Consider the following 19,410-nt stretch of genomic DNA (forward strand, 5'->3'; position numbering starts at 1 on the left):
ATAAAATGAGCCCAGCCTCCAGAGGGTTAACGTGACATATTTGAATGTCAGTCAGTTGGCCACTGGTTCTGCTGTTCAGTGTTAAATATATATATATATATAGTTATATTTTTATTTATATATTTATTTTTTATATATTTATATGTATGTATGTGTGTAAGTGTATATTAGTTCAATGGTTTCTTTTCTTTCTAAAGTAACCACAAAGAGGGCGGAGGGCACACAGGGACTCTCACTGTGTTACAGGGCAAAATCTGCTTGAGAGACAGTATGGGTCGTCTGTGTGGGCAGGTTGTCTGGTTCTGAATCTCAGTCCTCTGGACCACGGTTTGACACTCATGAAGAGGGAAGCCCCTAGATGCCATGAAGAGCCCTTCTGTTCTTATAGACATGTTTAAACCTTTAATGAATGTTTTGGCCATTGAGCCACTTAAACGTTATTCTACATTTACTGTGAGGTAATGTTGAAAAACCTAAAGCTGTCATGTCCTCTGGCTGACCTCAGGTACACAGAGAGTTCCCATAATGAGCTGCTTCCTGGTCCAAAGGGGCATCGACTGTCATTGCATTTACTGTAACGCACGGGACTCTATCCAACTTTACACACACACACACACACACACACACACACACACAACTATGCCCTCTTTGACAGAGCTCCCTCTTCCTCATTGAGCAGAAAATGTAATTATCTGCTCCACAATCAATCTCTACCTCCGTAATGGGACTGCTTATTGAAGTCTTTCGTTTCACAGCGTTTTTCCCCCTCTTTGTCTGTCTCGGCATGCTTCTCCCTCTCTCCCCCTTTCGAGTCCTCTTCTCCTTCTAGCTCTTGTTTTCCAGGACCGTGCAGAGACATCCACCTCTGTGGTCTGAAGTTTGCTACTAAACCTAACTCTCCTCAATTGTGCTGACTTGGTGTTTTTTGTGTGTGTCTTTTACAGATGGCAGCAGTGAGCGCGGGGAGAAGGACGCCAGCAAAATCACCACCTACCCCCCCGGGGCCGTGAGGTTTGACTCCGAGCTGCGAGCCGTGCAGGTCAGCTGCGGTTTTCACCACTCAGGTAGGATTGGTTTCCTCCGCGTGGCTGCACCCGGTCAGGCACCGGGGTATACGTGTCTGCATTCTACTTGATGAACGTCATTTATAAAGGAAGAGATGAACGAACCACCTCGATTGTGTCGCTTCACAGTGGTGCTGATGGAGAACGGAGACGTCTACACGTTCGGTTACGGCCAACACGGGCAGCTCGGACACGGAGACGTGAACTCCAGGTATTGCTTCTGATGCGTCTTCAAGTGAGAGGACGGAGTTATTCATCATATTCATCATATATATCGCATTGGAAAGTAAAATGCAGTATTTCAACAACATGGAATAGTACGTTACCCATAATTCTTCTGGCCAGGAAGAGAAGAGTTCCTAGGAAAGCTGCTTGTTGTTCACAGGCCTACGTTTGTTAATTCAGCCGAAAAAGTCCTTTTTCTTCTTGAGTAAAGTAACTGAACCTGATGCTTCCACCTACTAGGGGTTCTCCCACTCTGGTGCAGGCCCTTCCCGGTCCCAGTGTTCAGGTGACAGCGGGCAGTAACCACACGGCCGTCCTCCTCATGGACGGGCAGGTCTTTACATTCGGCAGCTTCTCGGTAAGAACAGTCTCACTTTTAAAGAGGTTTAAAATGTTTTCTTCTTACTCGTATGACGGCAGTATTTCAAATGTTTACACCTGTCTTGACATTCTCGGCTATGCACTGCTCTCCCGAGTGAACACATCCACTCCTTGTTCTTTTAGAAAGGGCAGCTGGGCCGGCCCATCCTGGACATGCCCTACTGGAATGCCAAGCCTTCTCCCATGCCCAACATCGGGGCCAAATATGGGCGAAAGGCCACCTGGATCGGTGCCAGCGGGGACCAGACGTTCCTGCGGATCGATGAGGCTCTTATCAACTCCCATGTCCTCGCCACTTCAGAGATCTTCGCCAGCAAACACATCATTGGCCTCGTGCCCTCCTCTGTATCTGAGCCGCCTCCATTCAAATGTCTGCTGATCAACAAATTGGACGGAAGCTGCAGGACCTTCAACGACTCTGAGCAGGAGGACCTGCAGGGCTTCGGGCTGTGTCTGGACCCCGTGTACGATGTCGTGTGGAGGTCAGTCCAAGGGCGAGACTAACATTTAGGTTTACCTGTGGTTACCCTGTATGTAACATATAGCTAAGCATTAGATTTATCCCGAGTTAAAATATTTAGTTGAAATCTCTTACAGATATATAACACAAAATATATAGATAAAAAAAATATATATATTTTATATATAAATATAAATATATAATATATAACCCCAAAAATATATTTATATATATATGTAACAACAAATAAATATATATATATATTATATAACAAACAAATATATATAACAAACTAAATAATTTGTTGTTAGCCCCTTTGCATCCAAATAAGAATTACAGAAGGATTAAAGAAAACGTATTGAGCTTAAATGTGATACTAACTGGACATTAAGAGAAACTGGGGTGGACAATTAAATTCCCTTTTTTGGGGGGGGGATAAAAAGCTCCAACAAAATGTTAAATTGAAGTTGTTTCATTTATTTTTTATTTAAAATAACCAATTTAACTTAAACTTGTGAAAGGTGTGAATAAATGTAGTCTTGTCTATCTTCACGAAACGTACAAATCCAACCAAATAAATGTAACTTCTTCCATGCATCAACCCTCTACGTTTCCCTTTGTGTGCCTTCAGGTTCCTGCCTGCCGCCAAAGAGATGCTGTGCTACAACGCGGTGATAGCGGACGCCAGGATACCATCTGCCAACGACCTGCAGGCTCGCTGCAGCATCCTGAGTCCGGAGCTGGCGTTGCCCTCCGGGTCGCACGCCACCACCACTCGCTCTCACGGAGCCCTGCACATCCTCGGTAATCCTCTCTCTCCTCAGCAGCATGCCTTTGGTCGTATGAATCTGTCTTTATTTAAATTAATAAGTGCACGCAAGGGATGATGGACGATGCACCCGTGTGGCTCGAAGTAGATGTTTATTTATTAAAATGTATTTAACCAGGAAAAAAATTTCCTTTACAAGAGACATTAGTCGCAGATTAAACAACGTTTCAGATATAAATTTTTTTTTTTTTTTAGATCACAGCATGAGTAAAACATCATATCCCCGTTCACACAGCTGCACAAACCTCAGTCAATAAAAACATCTACAACCAGATGAACCTTCCTCCAACTCTTTCAATATATTCCCAAAAATATTTGTTAAAACACCTAAAGAGAGACCGGTTCCCAATATGTTACCAATTCTTGGGAAATATGAATTTGACAGACAGATTTGCTCTTAGATTGTAGCCCAACATGACGAGCTGTCACAGGAAGTCATGCTCTTCATCATTCAATGCGGAGAGGAAGTAAACTGGGGTCGTCCGCTTAGGTTGCCTGGATACGCTGGCGGCCATGCAAGAGCTGAAGATGGGCGTGGCCAGCGGGGAGGAGGAAACCCAGACCGTGATGAAGGTCTACTCCAAGGAGGACTACAGCGTGGTGAACCGCTTTGAGAGTAAGTGGGCTCTCTGCGCAGGACGTGTGATAAACAAGTGTTTATGTTGTCGTCAACAACCAGCGTGGATCGATCTGTGAGCTTCACTGACCCCCATGTGTGGCGCTGTAGGTCACGGCGGTGGCTGGGGCTACTCGGCCCACTCGGTGGAGGCCATCCGGTTCTGTGCCGATGCGGACACCCTGCTGGGCGGACTGGGTCTGTTCGGGGGTCGAGGGGAGTACACCGCCAAGATCAAGGTGACACTTTTAATGAAGAGACGCGTGATTCTTCTTACACGTGTATTTACAGCATGTAATTCACCCGCTCTGCAGCAGAACTGGCGACGCTATAAATAAACATGAACGCTGTGTGACCGTCGTCATTGCAAAGCTACAGGAGACAAACCTCCTGAGAACCCTAACTGGAGGATAATGCACTCGGTGGATTAAATGTAGGCGTTGCTCACCCAGTCCCGTTGTCGCGCAGCTCTTCGAGTTGGGACCTGACGGCGGCGACCACGAGACGGACGGCGATCTGCTGGCCGAGACCGACGTGCTGGCGTACGACTGTGCCGCCAGGTGAAACTAACGAATACAAATAAGTTCACGGATTCTGATTTCTGTTGAAAATGAAAGTGTTCATGGAAGCGGTGCCGGTCCCGTCTGTAGGGAGAAGTACGCCATGATGTTCGACGAGCCGGTGCTGCTGCAGCTGGGCTGGTGGTACGTGGCGTGGGCCCGGGTGTCCGGACCCAGCAGTGACTGTGGCTCCCACGGACAGGCTACCATTACCACAGACGACGGGTGACGCTCTCAACGCACTTATAGACGTCCGACACATTTTCCATTCGGTTCGATAATGGTTGAATTTTAATATCTATCTTCTCCCTTTTCGGTCCTGCAGTGTGGTCTTTCAGTTCAAAAGCTCCAAGAAGTCCAACAACGGTACGGACGTGAACGCGGGTCAAATACCTCAGCTGCTGTACAGGCACGTATGATCCTTCACACTCCAGCACCTCTTCGTCCGCAGGCTCGTCGAGTCCTTGATTTTGATTTGTTTCTTTATATTTGAACTCCAGACTTCCTTCAAACGATGGCAATGCATCGAAGGGGAAGCAGCAGACCAGTGAACCGGTCCACATCCTCAAGCGCTCCTTCGCTCGCACCGTCTCAGTGGTCAGTGTCTTCTCTGTGTGGAATATCTTGACCTGCTTATCGACTTGACAGATCATATGAAACAGCATTGCATATGTCTCTATCTCTCTCTCTCTCTCTCTCTGTCTCTCAATTCAATTGTCTTTATTGGCATGGATGTTGCAATAACAGTATTGCCAAAGCATCAAGATAAATTAAAATTAATTTATATGGATAACAATAATAATAATTTAAATAATATATAAATAAATAATAAAACTATCTCTGTCTCTCTCTCCGTCTCTCTGTTTCTCTCTCTCTCTGTCTCACAATTCAATTCAATTGGCTTTATTGGCATGAATGTTGCAATAACAGTATTGCCAAAGCATCAAGATAAATTAAAATGAAAAAAACACAATTCATATGGATAACAATAATAAAACATAATAACAATAATAACAAAACGAATAATATATAAATAAATAAATAATGAAACTCTGTCTCTGTGTAGGAATGTTTTGAGTCTCTGCTGAGTGTCCTTCACTGGAGCTGGACCACCTTGGTTCTGGGCGTGGAGGAGCTGCGAGGGCTGAAGGGCTTCCAGTACACGGCCACCCTGCTGGACCTGGAGCGGCTCCGCTTCGTGGGCACGTGCTGCCTCCGCCTGCTCAGGGTCTACATCTGTGAGATCTTCCCCATCGCCGGTAGGAGTCTCCGGCGATAACGGCTCGTTCTTTGCCAAAAGGAAAACCACAGCGTGTCTAGTATTTAGCTGTTAGTGGCACTGCGACAGTATTCATCCCGATACTCAGTGTGACGATCCTTTACGTCTATTAAAACCGTTCCAGACTAGTTTGTGTTTACATCTTTAAAAAATAAAACGAGCGCTTGCTTCAAGCGAACACTTCACCGTTGCAGGGTTCGTACGGTCATGGAAAACCTGGATAAGTCATGGAATTATAAAATGGTAATTTCCAGGCCTGGAAAACTCATGGAAAAAACATAAATCATAAAAGTTTTGGAAAACTCATGGAAATTTGTTATAATCATTTATCATTATGTTCATTTACGCCGAATTTGAAATAATTAATATGTTTTTTAAAGAAAGACGCTCAAAATATACGCCGGCGTACGCTCTCAATACGCACAATTTTCTACATTTTTCATGTTTATACCGAGATTTCAGTTTGGTCATGGAAATTTGGTTTGAAGTCCTGGAAAAGTCCTGGAAATCCATTGATCAAAATGTGTAAGAACCCTGCCGTTAGTACGACCTCACGGTGTGTTTTTTCTTTGATATTTCTAGCCAGCACCAAAGCTGTGGTGGAGGAGTCCAGCAAGCTGGCTGAGTGCGTGGGGAAGACTCGCAGCCTGCTGAAGAAGATCCTGTCGGAGGGCATGGACAACTGCCTGACCAAGCTGGACAACGACCCCGAGGGCTACCTGTCTCAGCCGCTGACCCTGCTGGAAGCCGTGCTGCAGGAGTGCCACAACACCTTCACCGCCTGCTTCCACTCGTTCTATCCGACCCCGGTTCTGCAGTGGGCCTGCCTGTGCGACCTGCTCAACTGCCTGGACCAGGTCGGTGACGGCGGAGTTCGAGGAGTTTTTTTAATAGGACTGAAGCTCGTTGGGGTGGTATTCTCATTAGAAATATGTGTGTTATCTCACCCTAATGTGTCATTAGTCGGGGCGACTGTGTCGGTGGTCAGCAGGTCTGTCTGTCAATCAGGGGGTTGGCGGTTCAATCCCCGCCCTCGTCGATGTGTCCTTGAGCAAGACACTGCTCCCTGTATCTGTGTCTAGGGTGTATCAATGTAACATGTAAAGGGTCTTTGAGTACCTTAAAAAGTGCTATATAAATTAAATGTATTATTAGTGTATAAAATGGCCTATTGCAAGTTCCCCAAGCCTACGGCGACATCTTTAAAATTGCTTCCGTTTGTCCTAAATCAAGGGATATTACGTTTTCTAAAAACAGGAAGGCAGCACATTTTGAGAACATGTAACCGCTGAATGTTTGTAATTCTTTGCTAAATGTTGAACTTGAACAACGACAATCCAAAAACTCCGTGATTCATTTTCTGTCAATCGACTAATCAGCATCCAGCAGATGTGCTTTCACATCAGTCCCCATCTGAGATGCTCTGATCAAGTCTTGGGTTGTTATACGAGAGGTTCAAATCCGAGCTTCACTCTTGGCCTCCCTCCTCTTCTAGGACATTGCGGAGGCCAACTTTCGCACGTCCAGCAGCCGCCTGCTGGCGGCCGTGATGTCGGCGCTGTGCCACACGTCGGTCAAGCTGATGTCCATCCTGCCCATCGCGTACGACGGGGAGGTGCTGCTGCGCTCGCTGGTCAAACAGGTCAGCACGGAGAATGACTCCGCTCTCGCTCACCGCTTCCCCCTGCTGGTGGCCCACATGGAGAAACTGAGCCATGTGAGTTGCCGTACACGGCGTGTCGGGTGTCCTCCCTTTCGAAAACGGCGAGGTGGCCGGCGGTAAAACGGCCACGTCGTATCTCCCCTTCCCCAGACGGAGGAGAACCTGATGGGCATGACCAGCTTCCGGGAGGTGCTGGAGAAGATGCTGGTGATCGTGGTGCTGCCGGTGAGGAAGAGTTTGAGGAAGGAGGTGGAGCTGTTCTCCCCACACCTGGTCTCCAACACCTGTGGCCTGCTGGCCTCCATCGTCTCCGAGCTCACCGCCTCGGCCCTCGGCTCCGAGGTAACGTAACCGGACGCTGATGTTCACGAGTCGCGTGCGTCGGGAACATGTGGTGACTCTTTTCAGACAGCAGGGGTCAAAGGTCAATTCAACATCACCACGGTGCAGCTTTCAGAGCTGTCGATTTTCAACGAGGCGCTCGTGTCCTTCTATTCCTTTTCTTTCCTCCTCTCCCGTGACACATCCTTTTACTTCATTTAAGGCTCTGTTGTTATTGCATAAGCGTTCATAGTGACGTCTTCTTCTTGGAACAAGGTTGATGTCTGAGCTGTTGCCAAAAACAGAAACAAAGGAAGAAGTGGGAATTGGATTTCCTTCATTGCTGAGTCACTAAGAGGGTGGGACAGATGTCCGCCACCTCCCTCCGTCACACTCTTAGTTTGATTATCATCGCACTCATACCTTTGTGCCGCAGACTCCGGCGCGCTTGTCGTCATGGTAACCGTCACTCAACAGTAGCCACCGTTCTTCTCGCCAGTCTGTTGTCAGGGAAACAAGTCTTCCTCCCTTGAGCACCTTTCCACGGTCCCTTCTGCAGTCGTGTCTGGCTCTCTGTCGTCAGCAGGCTGAGCGGATTATTTCAGTCGATGGATCTTTTAAAAATCGTCCATTTTCTAGCACAAATGTAAAGATGAACTGATTATAATTTGGTGGTCGAAGGTCTCTGGATCTCATAAAACTCCTTTTTGGCCATAATTCATATCCTAGTCTTGACAATTTCTCACAAATATCCAATAAAAAGATGAAGTGATGACGTTTTGGACTGGCATGAATGAAACTGTGACGGAAATGTAATGTACTGTATGTGTTCATCAGCCCTGTGTGGTTATGGAAGATATGGTTGTGTCACGTCTCTTATTGGTTGTGCCATGTCTCTTATTAGTTGTGCCATGTCTCTTATTCAGGCATGAGAATCCCTCACCTTTTGGCGAAATTCGCTGTTTTGAAACCAAAATAGGTGACTTACGTGAATCGTGTAGAACCGAAGAGTTTTTGTTTTGGGGTAGGGTGGGTGTCAATTGGCCGGCCGGCATATGAGATTGGAGTGGGACGCGGAGAAAGTGTGAAGTGTTGCTCTTCGCAATAAAACATCTTTGATGGGACGTGTCGCGTCTCGGCCAATCAGCGTCAAGATGTCTTCAGCGTTTGGTGGTTTAGGTTAGCTTGAATGTTAGACGCTACTTCTGCTGCTGTCGCGCTGCACGGTGGAGCGATGCTAACAAAGTACCCGTACGTTAAGAGCGATGTGATTTAGCATATTTTTAGTCTCAATACTAAATTAAAAGAGCGATCAGAGCGCACGCGCTGCTCCGTGTCGAGCTGTTTGCACGCGCAGCGCTCACAGAGTGGCGTTAAGTGGCGGAATTTTCGGCTTTAAAAATAAAAATAAAAAAAGATGCCAGAAGTGAAATGTTTAAGTTCAGTCTGTAAAGTTCTGTAACTCTACAGCTGCTCTTCCTGATGAACTCTGTATCCTCTGGTCAGAGACTAACGGCCTCATAGTGGATCATCAATGCTATGATGGCTCCATGTAGTTTCATTAATATCTTGCTGTATTAATACTAATATTACTGCTATTTGTTAAGTGTTGAAAAAGTTGGTAAAAAGTGAACCATACAGATATTTTATTTATTACTATTATAGATAAATATACCAGTATCGTATTTATGGTATACTGTTTTATGGTATTGTATCATGATATTTATGGCAGGTATGGTATAGAAGATCGTGACAACCAGGTAGAGGCAGAACAGACTCGAGGAACAGACTCATGGCTCAGCAGAGCACAAGACTTGAAGACTTGTTCACGCCAACAACAAAAAAGGAAGTTGGTTCATGAATGACCATATTATACACAATATTACTATTATTATAGTATTATAGGGCCCGATCACTGACTTGGTGTCAGAATGGAGGACCTATAGATTATCATACAACGTCCAACATCGATGTTCGTGGAAGTCACCACCAGCACCCCCCCCCCCCCGCGCCTATCCTCCTCCTCACCTTTTTCACCCCTGACCCGTTTTCATGCCTGCTTATTAGTTGTGCCACGTCTCTTATTAGTTCTGCCACGTCTCTTATTGGTTGTGCCACGTCTCTTATTGGTTGTGCCATGTCTCGTATTGGTTGTGCCACGTCTCTTATTGATTGTGTCATGTCTCTTATTGGTTGTGCCATGTCGCTTATTGGTTGTGCCACGTCTCTTATTGGTTGTGCCATGTCTCTTATTGGTTGTGCCATGTCTCTTATTGATTGTGCCACGTCTCTTATTGATTGTGTCATGTCTCTTATTGGTTGTGCCATGTCTCTTATTGGTTGTGCCATGTCTCTTATTGGTTGTGCCATGTCTCTTATTGGTTGTGCCATGTCTCTTATTGGTTGTGCCATGTCTCTTATTGGTTGTGCCATGTCTCTTATTGGTTGTGCCATGTCTCTTATTGATTGTGCCACGTCTCTTATTGATTGTGCCATGTCTCTTATTGGTTGTGCCATGTCTCTTATTGGTTGTGCCACGTCTCTTATTGATTGTGCCACGTCTCTTATTGATTGTGTCATGTCTCTTATTGATCGTGCCACATCTCTTATTGATTGTGTCATGTCTCTTATTGATTGTGCCACGTCTCTTATTGATTGTGCCATGTCTCTTATTGGTTGTGCCACGTCTCTTATTGATTGTGCCATGTCTCTTATTGGTTGTGCCACGTCTCTTATTGATTGTGCCATGTCTCTTATTGATTGTGTCACATCTCTTATTGTGTCCTTGCTGATTTAGGTTGATGGGATGAACTCGCTCCACTCCGTGAAAGCGTCCCCAAACCGTTTCACCAAAACGAGCCAGGGCCGCAGTTGGAACACGGGCAACGGCTCTCCGGACGCCATCTGTATGACCGTGGACAAGCCGGGTGTCGTGCTGGTGGGCGTGTGCGTCTACGGAGGAGGCGGCATCCACGAGTATGAACTGGAGGTGCTGGCCGACGATGTAAGTGATTCGGAATCCTTTTTTGGTGTTACTAGTCTTCTACCTTTTTTGCCTCTTTCTGAAAAACACATTTTGCTTGTGTTCCCTTCAGGCACAGACGGAGCACCCTGGTGACTCGGCACATTCTCACAGGTGGACGTCCCTGGAGCTCGTGAAGGGCACCTACAGCACCGACGATTCCCCCAGCGATATCGCTGAGATCCGCATGGATAAGGCCGTGCCGCTCAAGGTACAAGAGGGTTCTCAAGAAAATAATACATACAAGTATAGAGTTCTAACAATTTTACAATTGTGTGCTGGTCTTGGTTAATATGCTATGTAGTGACCCCGTTGCTTATCAAAAAAGATACAGTGGTTGCTTGGAGGTTTTATTTTAACGCGTGCAATAAAACAGATGCCATGTCCAGTTTGTAATGAGAATATTTATAAAGTTGTACGGCTTCCAACACGAATCAAAATATACGTTCCTTGTCCAAAACCCATTTGTCTATTCTCAAAAAATGCAAGAAATCCCGGTCAAAAAACTGTGTGCTATCCCAATCTAGCAACACCTGACCCCAGGGCTCCCCCTGATTATTTTGGCCTAATTGACAGTGGCCTGCGCCCCCTAGTGGCCGGAGGTTAAACAAAACAAACAAAATGGCTCTTACACATGCATTTTGGCTCACCGATGAACTGATTCTGTCTCCAGGAGGGCGTAAAGTACGCCGTGCGGTTACGTAACTACGGCAGCCGGACGGCAAACGGGGACGGGGGCATGACCACGGTGCAGTGCTCCGACAGCGTGTCCTTCACCTTTAGCACCTGCAGCCTGAGCAGCAACGGCACCAACCAGACCAGAGGACAGATCCCACAGCTTCTCTACTACAGGTCCACACACGGCTGGCGCTGTTCCAACATCTGAGCTGTGGAGTGTTTGTCGGGGGGCTCTCGATCTGACTTTCTGTCTGTGTCTCTGAAGGAGCGAGTACGATGGGGATCTCCAGTCTCAGCTGCTGAGCAAAGCCAACGAGGAAGACAAGAACTGCAGCCGAGCTCTGTCCGTGGTCAGCGCCGTGGTCAGAGCCGCGAAGGACCTGCTTCACAGGGCGTTTGCTGTCGATGGTAAGGGCCCCACACTTATTGCATAAAGCATCGCAGCAGAGCCACATATATTTAAATGGGCTCTTATCCGCTCAGCCTCTCTTCCGTTTACCCAACGTGGTTCTATTATCTGCAGTGGACGATATTCCCGAGCTACTGAGTTCCTCCAGCCTGTTCTCCATGCTCTTGCCCCTCATCCTGGCCTACATCGGGCCCGTGGCCACCTCCGTACCGAAGGTAAGATGGCAGAAGCCTTTTTCTACTTGTTTTTTTCGTGAATCGCTTCTCTCTCGACGCGGCATCGCGGTGACATGCCTCGCTCTCCCTAATCCAGGCTGCCGTCGAGGTTTTCGGACTCGTCCAGGAGCTGTTACCTGCCGTCTCCGCCCTCAACCAAAAGTACGCCCCCCCCACCTTCAACCCCAACCAGTCGACGGACAGCACGACGGGCAACCAGCCGGAGCAGGGCCTGTCGGCGTGCACCACCTCGAACCACTACTCGGTGATCGAGAGCGAGCACCCTTACAAGCAAGCCAGCGTCATACAATACAGGGTACGGCCTCCTTTGGCATGAGACTTGCACCGGTACAAAGTCAAAGATGCACCGGGGGGGGGGAGGTTTAAGGTCTCGAAATGAATCTGCTGGCTCCGTTTTTCGTTCCTCAGGTGTCTTTCCCCGACTGCGTCCGCTGGACCACCATCGAGTTTGACCAGCAGTGCGGCACGGCGCAGCCGGAGGACGTCCTGCGCCTGCTCATCCCCAGCCGGACCCTCCACCTTTCCAGCCTGGGGGGCAAACCTTTGGTCCACGACACCATCAACACCTGGACGGATCTCAAGAAGTTCTCTGGCGCCACCGGCTGGCCGACCACCGTCCTGGTGCTGCCGGGTAGGAGAACCCTCTTCAGCTGTTGTGATTAGACTTGTTGGCAATAACAGAATCGTAAGACAGCCACAAGTTCTAAAAGCCAAGAGACGTGGTTGATTTAATATACAGTCGGCCGATAGAGAGAAATAGGTTCACCACGTGAGATTAAAGATGCATTCTAAGGTCAAGACATTAACCATTTTGAAGGCACTTGATTACATACTTCTAAATATTAGTGCGTTTTGTCATCATCATCGGTTGCAAAGTAATTGCACTTCTCTGATATTTAATTTCATCGGCACTACAATTGGTTGTAATCCTACTTTTGTCATTTGAAGTGCTCGTCAGACTTTGTAATGAAAAGCTGAAACATTTATTAATAAGATCAGGGAAAGTTTGCCCTGCGGGGAACTTTGTTAATATCTATTTATTTAGATTTTACAAATTTGACAAGACAGGACTTTAAGCGTACAATACAAAGGAAACGGAGAAAGAAAAGGATGAAGAACAACAAAACACAGACCAAAAATTAATTAATTAATTAATAATAATTAGAAAAACCACAGCAAATAACACAAATCACCAGTCTGACTGAAGTACATCTTGTTTCTATCATCAAATCAAGTCAGCAGCGGTACCAGTGTTTTTAATCTGGCACGGCAAAGGCCAGCCCGGAGGGGTCCACCATGTGTTAGAAAGGTTTCCATATCTTGACAGATCCCTTGACGTTGTCATGGAGGGTGTGGGTCATCTACAACCATTTTAATGGTCTTTTTAAAAATCATCTTCTGGACAGAATCATAAAATGCTCGACCACGTGTCTTGGATGATGTGCTTCATACCTGTAAGGGATGGTTTTGGGCTCAAATGAGCTTCTTCTCCAAAGCCAGTGTGTTACTACAGTAGACGGAGTTTGGAGAAGCAGACTCAGGATGAAAGCAGTGGAATGTATTTTAGGCGCCTAAAAACACCCGTCTCAGTTTAAGTCTACGCTATATTTAGAATACTGTCAGACAGCCCTTTGTTATGGGGAACCGAAGTATCCGTAATGCCCATATATGGTCTCTGCAATGGCTCAAGACTAATTTAGCAGAACACAGGAGTCGCTGGTCTACCGCTGCCTTCGATAAGTCGGTTAGTTTGTGTCACTGTCTGACGTGACTGGTTTAATGAGACGGCAGTTCTGTGCCTTTTTAAAAGAGAAAAAATGTTCAGAAAGGTCTGACGGCAAGGTAAAGCGGTGAAAATATTCCACATATAGTGTCTCCTTAAACTGATATTGATAAAAAGTGTAGGTATCTAAAAATAGTTTTTTTGCTGCCACCAAATCTGCAGCAGTCCCCATGCTGGGACTCCATCTCCTGTAGCCCACTGCCTGGAGGAGTACAGCATACAACCCCACACAAAGCCAAACCTTCTCTTTCTTGGGGGCAAACTTATTCTTTATTGTGGTAACGCATAGATGTTTGACCTGTGACAGCGTGACAAGGTCGTGACAAGGTCGTGACGAGCAGGGACACAGCCGTAGGTCATTGGTCTCAATTGTTCCCGTCTTGTGCTTTTGAACTCCTTCACGCTGCTTCGCTGAGCATGCGGCCTTTAGTGGACCAGCGGTTATTCCATGCATGCTCTCCTCCTCCTCCTCCTCCTCCTCCCCCCCTCCGCCCGCCTGTCTCTCGTTTCATCTTCCGTGTTCCTGCTTTCAGGGAACGAAGTGCTGTTCTCGCTGGAGACGGCCTCGGACTACGTGAAGGACGAGAAGGCTTGCTTCTACGGCTTCAAGTGCGTGGCTGTGGGCTACGAGTTCAACCCCGGCCCCGATGAGGTACACACACACACACACACACACACACACACTCATACACTCCTCTGTGTTTTAGTGCAGCGGGATGGACTTCCATTTTTCTGCATAATTAAAAATCTTCCATGGCTGACCATCGCACTCTTTCAGGGCATCATCCAGCTGGAGAAGGAGTTGGCCTTCCTGGGCAGCATGTGTGCTGCAGCGCTGATGAAGAAGGACCTCGCCCTCCCCATCGGTACGGAAAGCTGTGGCTGAGGGGATTCACTTCGGCTGTGAATATAACGTCTAGAGTAAATCTTTCATCTGTGATTCTAATCTTTAATTATAGGTAATGAACTGGAGGAGGATCTTGAGATCCTCGAGGAAGCCTCTCTTCAGGTGTGTCATCGTTTAAATTCAGACATGCTATTATTTGTGGAAAGGATTTTTTATACGTTTCATCATCACACTACCATCCTTTATTCGTATCTACTCATCCTAGGTCTGTAAGTCCCACTGCGGGATCCTGGGGAAGGGTCTGGCCTTGTCTCACTCGCCCACTATCCTGGAGGCCCTGGAGGGCAATCTGCCCCTGCACCTCCAAACCAATGAGCACTCTTTCCTGGAAGACTTCATCACCTGTGTGCAGACCTCCAGCGGAGGGCGTCTGGCCAGGTAAGCATGTGTGGCGCCTGTCTGTCCCGCGTCGATTCGAGTTACCTGAAGAGGGCCAAACGTTTTCTTTCTTCTTCAATCCCCCCACAGATTAGAAATTGACTTCCCTGCCTCTCTCTCTCTCTCGTTCTCCTTCTGTCCTTTTTTCATCCATCCAGGTGGCTGCAGCCGGACTCTTACGCCGACCCCCAGAAGACATCTCTGATCCTCAACAAAGACGACATCCGCTGCGGCTGGCCGACCACCGTGGTCGTGCAGACCAAAGACCAGTATGGAGACGTGGTGCACGTTCCTCACATGAAGGTCAGGGGGATCGCTTCGGCTTCCAGGAGATTTCATCTGAGCCGCGGAATCTTTCTGTGTGTGCCTGATTTGTCAAAACTCCTAAACGTGCGCTTCTCACCTCCGGTGTCCAGGTGGAGGTGAAGGCCGTGCCGGTGTCACAGAAGAAGTCGATGCAGCCGGAGAATGTGAAGAGGCTGCAGCGGCTGCCCGGGAGCTCCTCGCCCCCGTCCTCCGGCCCCGACCTGACCTTCGGGGGTTTGCCGATGCCCAAGCTGGAGGCCACGTACGAGCCCATGATCGTGAAGGAGGCTCGATACATCGCGATCACCATGATGAAGGTCAGCGTCCTGGAACTGGTTCACATGCCTCACTTAGTTTATTTAGAAGGTTGCAGCTGGTTGGTCATTATCAGATATAAACCGGTGACCCCTACAGGTCACGCAAGGGATTGCTCATTGCCTGTTTTCACAATAAACACTTCTTATTTACATTAAGGATACTTAAATAAGATAAACAGAGATGTAACCAGAGAAGACTAAAAGGAATTGACTGAATAAAGACGTCGAGGAAGTCTAATTTGCTGGATGTGGACTTTCTGACATTGGCCTTCCTCCTCCTCCTTTTTGTTATTTGTGCCTTCTAAAAGAGTGTTTTTATTTATATTCTGTGAATAACTATATCTTTGATTTAGTGAACGTCATAATTGTTAAGCCGGGTTTCGTTATTAACGTCATGCTCTTTGTCTCTAGGCTTATGAGAACTACTCGTTTGAAGAGCTGCGCTTTGCCTCCCCCACCCCAAAGAGGCAAGTGAAGACATGCACAACTCATTCCCCAGTGAGATGCCACCTACTTATTGATCCTTTCCCCGCACAGACCCAGCGAGAACATGCTGATCCGTGCCAACACTGACGGAACCTACAGCGCCAACTGGACCCCGGGAGCAGTCGGCCTCTACACCATCCACGTCACCATCGATGGCATTGAAATAGGTATAATATGTCAAAGCAAACGGCTGCCATGCATCTGGATTAATCCCTCCATTTTAAATTGTCTTTCGGCCATTCTGACGCATCGGTTCATCGCCGTCATTTTCAGAGTTTGAGCTGCACATCTTTTCTTTTCAGATGCTGGTATGGAGGTAGAAGTCAAAGACCCCCCCAAAGGCATGATACCACCCGGCACTCAGATGGTCAAACCGAAGGCTGAACCTCAGCCGAACAAGGTGAGCTCAACCAGGGGCATGCACATGCACACACCTGTAAAATGCATGCATGCTTGCAATCCTCCCATCAAATGCACCAAATGTGCCGTCTTCCATACTTCTCAAAACCAATCTTTAACTAACTAATCTCTGACCATGAAATCCCCATTGAGCAATAACTTGAGACACTGACGTCCCTGTAATATAAAAGAATCTCGCCTCTTACACCAAAAGCGTTGCGAATTGTTCGCCCGAGTAGATCCCATGAGCAAAGTCAACGTACGGATGCGTGAGGTTGCGATAGACGCAAAATTTGCACGATTTGAACGTTGCGAATCTTCGCAGAACAAGATGAAGGAAACACTCATCGTTGCAGTTTGTGGGCACCCGGAGCTCTTTAATACCTCCTATGAGTACCGGAATCGCACAACATGAAACAGGCACGGGTGATGCTATGTATAAATATATAAATATGAACGTCATGAACCCAAACACGAGGGCGTTAGATGTTCCGACGTTTGTGGGACGTCCTCAACAAGTATAAAGCAGAACTAGTGGTTAGTTCTTCCGCGGTGGATAAAGGAAATGATAACTGTTTTCACAGAGATAAGCCCCGCCCCTCGCGAAGATTCGCAACGCTTTTGCTGTGAACGCGGCTGAAGCCATCTGACCCGTGCAGGCCGACGGGACCATATCGAGTCTTTGTCGAGGATCACGATTCTAACGACAAAACAATGTCCATCGTTGTGACTTTAAAAGCTCAAGTAGACGGAGGCGTCACGATACTGTGGTATTAACGATAACCGCCATATTGAAGAATTGCAATATTGTGTTAATAATGCACATATGAGGGTATTGTGTTAGCAATCAATTATTGATACATTTTATATATACGGTTATGGTGAGGCAACCAACCTACACTCATGTCGCATCTGCAAATATTCAAGTGCTCGATAATATGAAGCACTTAAAAAGTTTATTCTTGAGGCCTTTTGTCCATTTGTATTCTGGTTATGGATCGTGCTCTGGTTACACGATGCATGTATCGCCTCTTCATCTATTCAAACTGCATTGATTGATTATTAATCAGATGCATTTTTTTTTTACGTCATCGAAATAACCCAGATGAACCGTGGCATGTTGGGGCTCATCATAAATTTGTGAAAATGGTGGTATTTTAGATTAACGGGGAAACAAGCTTAAATTCCGTGGCCTTTTTGAATAGGCGCCGCGTGTATATATATTTATATATATCTTCCATGGGAGCGTGTGTTCATGGTTATTCATGCGCGCGTGTGAATGTAGGATCAAAAACTACAACATCCTTGTCGTCTTTCGCCGTTCTGTTTGTGTGTACGTGGGTTTAAAGCATGCGACCGCCCACCGTCACCTTGCCCCGCTCCCTCTTCTCTCGCTCCTCCTCCCCCGCTGCACCTCTTGTCTCCTTTCTTTTTATCCTTTGCTCCTGCAGCTCACGGTCTCCATCTCCCCCTCTGCTTCTCTCAGGTTCGCAAATTTGTGTCCAAGGACAGCGCAGGCCTGCGTGTGCGTAGTCACCCCTCCCTGCAGAGCGAACAGATAGGCATAGTGCATGTCAATGGCACCATCACTTTCATTGACGAGGTAACTGGCTCTAGACCAGGCAGAGTATGAGTCATGTTATATATATATATATATATATATGTATATATATATCTCAGCTGGAGCACTGTCCACTTTGATTCTATTTCCTTGTTACGTCTTCTTTAAATCGGGTGTGGATGGAATCATAATTATTGTACTGCTTGGTGTCTTCTATGTATTGTGTGTTTTTACCGCTCTAATCGGTGACCACTACTTTCTTGCAAAGCTTCTAAATGTGTTGCTCTTTGATTTGTTTCGTACTCTTGAAGAGTTTCCACGAAAAGACTCGAGCGCCTGCAAAATCTCAAGAAGTGTTCACGGGCTAAACATTTCAAATTGGAGCATCCAAAAGCTTAACGATTGTAGTGCAACACATAATCTGTCTTCAATGCACCCTGCTGTGACCTCGATTTACTGTCGTCCAATTCTCTGTGTGTGTGAGCGAGAGGGCGCCGCCCATCCCGTTTCCATCGTAACAAGACGGCTCTGCCCTGTTGCTCTCCCCCGTAGATCCACAATGACGATGGCGTGTGGCTACGGCTCAATGACGACACGGTCAAGAAGTATGTTCCCAGCATGAATGGTTACTCTGAAGCCTGGTGCCTCTCTTTTAACCAGCACCTGGGCCGGAGCCTACTGGTCCCAGCCGACGTAAGTAAAAGGCGGACCCCCCGCTGAGCGGCCCTGATAGGCTCCCGTGCTGTTTGTTTGTTTGGGAGGGGCTTAGAGAGCACCCCTATTGTTTAACAATCACAGTTCACTTTTCACTCGCCAAAATGTACCCGAGCATGGTGGATCGAGAGCTTCGTCAAGAGTGTAACTGCCTCAAGAAACGTCTCGTTGCAGCGAGGCGTGTGTGGGCTGGAGCCACAATGCAGGAAAAAAAGGGGGGGGGGGGCATGGCTGTAATCTCATCCTGTGGTTGGTTAGTCTGCACTTTCCCAACTCATCAGCACCCTGACACCACGGCATGTGTTAACAAGTGTTCCCCCCCACCCACACACTAATTTTTTGCTCCATGCCACAAAAACCGCCACAGCAGAATAATACAAAACTAAAATGAATGGGGAATAAAAAATAGGAAGGTGACCGGCGAAGTGATGAAGACTTTAATATCGCAGTAACGGGGAAGGTATCTGAAGGATGTCGCGGGTGGTTTTCTGTCATGAAGCAATCGCTGGTCCTCAAAAAACCAAAGTGTCAATGGGACTCTACAATCCCCCCCTTTGCGTCGGAGGCTTCCATGTGAGGGCTCTTGTCTGAACAGCATGACACACTACATCATCCAAGTGGGCAATTTTTTTGGACGTTTTTCTTGGTCATTTGGTCGTGAATTTGGAAATAATCCCCCCCCTCCTCCCCGTTGTGTTTTGGAGTGACCTTTCAATTCCTTTTTTTCCCTTTCATTCTGCCCCGTGCAACTGTTTTTTATTGTTGTATCTGACACTGATTTGTAAAGTGTTGACACGTTTGACAGGATTCGGCCCG

General features: G+C 47.1%; 1 protein-coding gene across 15 annotated transcripts in view; it reads left to right on the forward strand.

Annotated features, from left to right (window-relative positions):
• mycbp2 (MYC binding protein 2) overlaps nucleotides 1–19,410 on the forward strand; it is a 68,794-nt gene that overhangs the window by 25,804 nt on the left and 23,580 nt on the right. For 13 of the 15 annotated variants that reach the window (XM_056429870.1, XM_056429919.1, XM_056429902.1 and 10 more), the window contains 33 exons: nucleotides 945–1,064; nucleotides 1,194–1,275; nucleotides 1,530–1,647; nucleotides 1,794–2,152; nucleotides 2,762–2,934; nucleotides 3,450–3,575; nucleotides 3,687–3,814; nucleotides 4,044–4,135; nucleotides 4,226–4,360; nucleotides 4,461–4,544; nucleotides 4,636–4,732; nucleotides 5,202–5,394; nucleotides 5,997–6,271; nucleotides 6,910–7,131; nucleotides 7,228–7,419; nucleotides 10,196–10,402; nucleotides 10,494–10,631; nucleotides 11,094–11,272; nucleotides 11,364–11,506; nucleotides 11,622–11,722; nucleotides 11,820–12,038; nucleotides 12,152–12,374; nucleotides 14,060–14,178; nucleotides 14,305–14,392; nucleotides 14,486–14,535; nucleotides 14,639–14,811; nucleotides 14,970–15,114; nucleotides 15,228–15,434; nucleotides 15,846–15,901; nucleotides 15,972–16,087; nucleotides 16,223–16,320; nucleotides 17,806–17,922; nucleotides 18,433–18,573. In XM_056429870.1, the coding sequence (XP_056285845.1) occupies nucleotides 945–1,064; nucleotides 1,194–1,275; nucleotides 1,530–1,647; nucleotides 1,794–2,152; nucleotides 2,762–2,934; nucleotides 3,450–3,575; nucleotides 3,687–3,814; nucleotides 4,044–4,135; nucleotides 4,226–4,360; nucleotides 4,461–4,544; nucleotides 4,636–4,732; nucleotides 5,202–5,394; nucleotides 5,997–6,271; nucleotides 6,910–7,131; nucleotides 7,228–7,419; nucleotides 10,196–10,402; nucleotides 10,494–10,631; nucleotides 11,094–11,272; nucleotides 11,364–11,506; nucleotides 11,622–11,722; nucleotides 11,820–12,038; nucleotides 12,152–12,374; nucleotides 14,060–14,178; nucleotides 14,305–14,392; nucleotides 14,486–14,535; nucleotides 14,639–14,811; nucleotides 14,970–15,114; nucleotides 15,228–15,434; nucleotides 15,846–15,901; nucleotides 15,972–16,087; nucleotides 16,223–16,320; nucleotides 17,806–17,922; nucleotides 18,433–18,573 (4,916 nt within the window). The remainder of the gene's footprint in view (nucleotides 1–944; nucleotides 1,065–1,193; nucleotides 1,276–1,529; nucleotides 1,648–1,793; nucleotides 2,153–2,761; nucleotides 2,935–3,449; nucleotides 3,576–3,686; nucleotides 3,815–4,043; nucleotides 4,136–4,225; nucleotides 4,361–4,460; nucleotides 4,545–4,635; nucleotides 4,733–5,201; nucleotides 5,395–5,996; nucleotides 6,272–6,909; nucleotides 7,132–7,227; nucleotides 7,420–10,195; nucleotides 10,403–10,493; nucleotides 10,632–11,093; nucleotides 11,273–11,363; nucleotides 11,507–11,621; nucleotides 11,723–11,819; nucleotides 12,039–12,151; nucleotides 12,375–14,059; nucleotides 14,179–14,304; nucleotides 14,393–14,485; nucleotides 14,536–14,638; nucleotides 14,812–14,969; nucleotides 15,115–15,227; nucleotides 15,435–15,845; nucleotides 15,902–15,971; nucleotides 16,088–16,222; nucleotides 16,321–17,805; nucleotides 17,923–18,432; nucleotides 18,574–19,410) is intronic. The other 2 variants (XM_056429885.1, XM_056429928.1) reach the window with 2 other exon arrangements.

This window comes from Pseudoliparis swirei, chromosome 2 (genome assembly GCF_029220125.1).
Source record: "Pseudoliparis swirei isolate HS2019 ecotype Mariana Trench chromosome 2, NWPU_hadal_v1, whole genome shotgun sequence".
Lineage (NCBI taxonomy): Eukaryota > Metazoa > Chordata > Actinopteri > Perciformes > Liparidae > Pseudoliparis > Pseudoliparis swirei.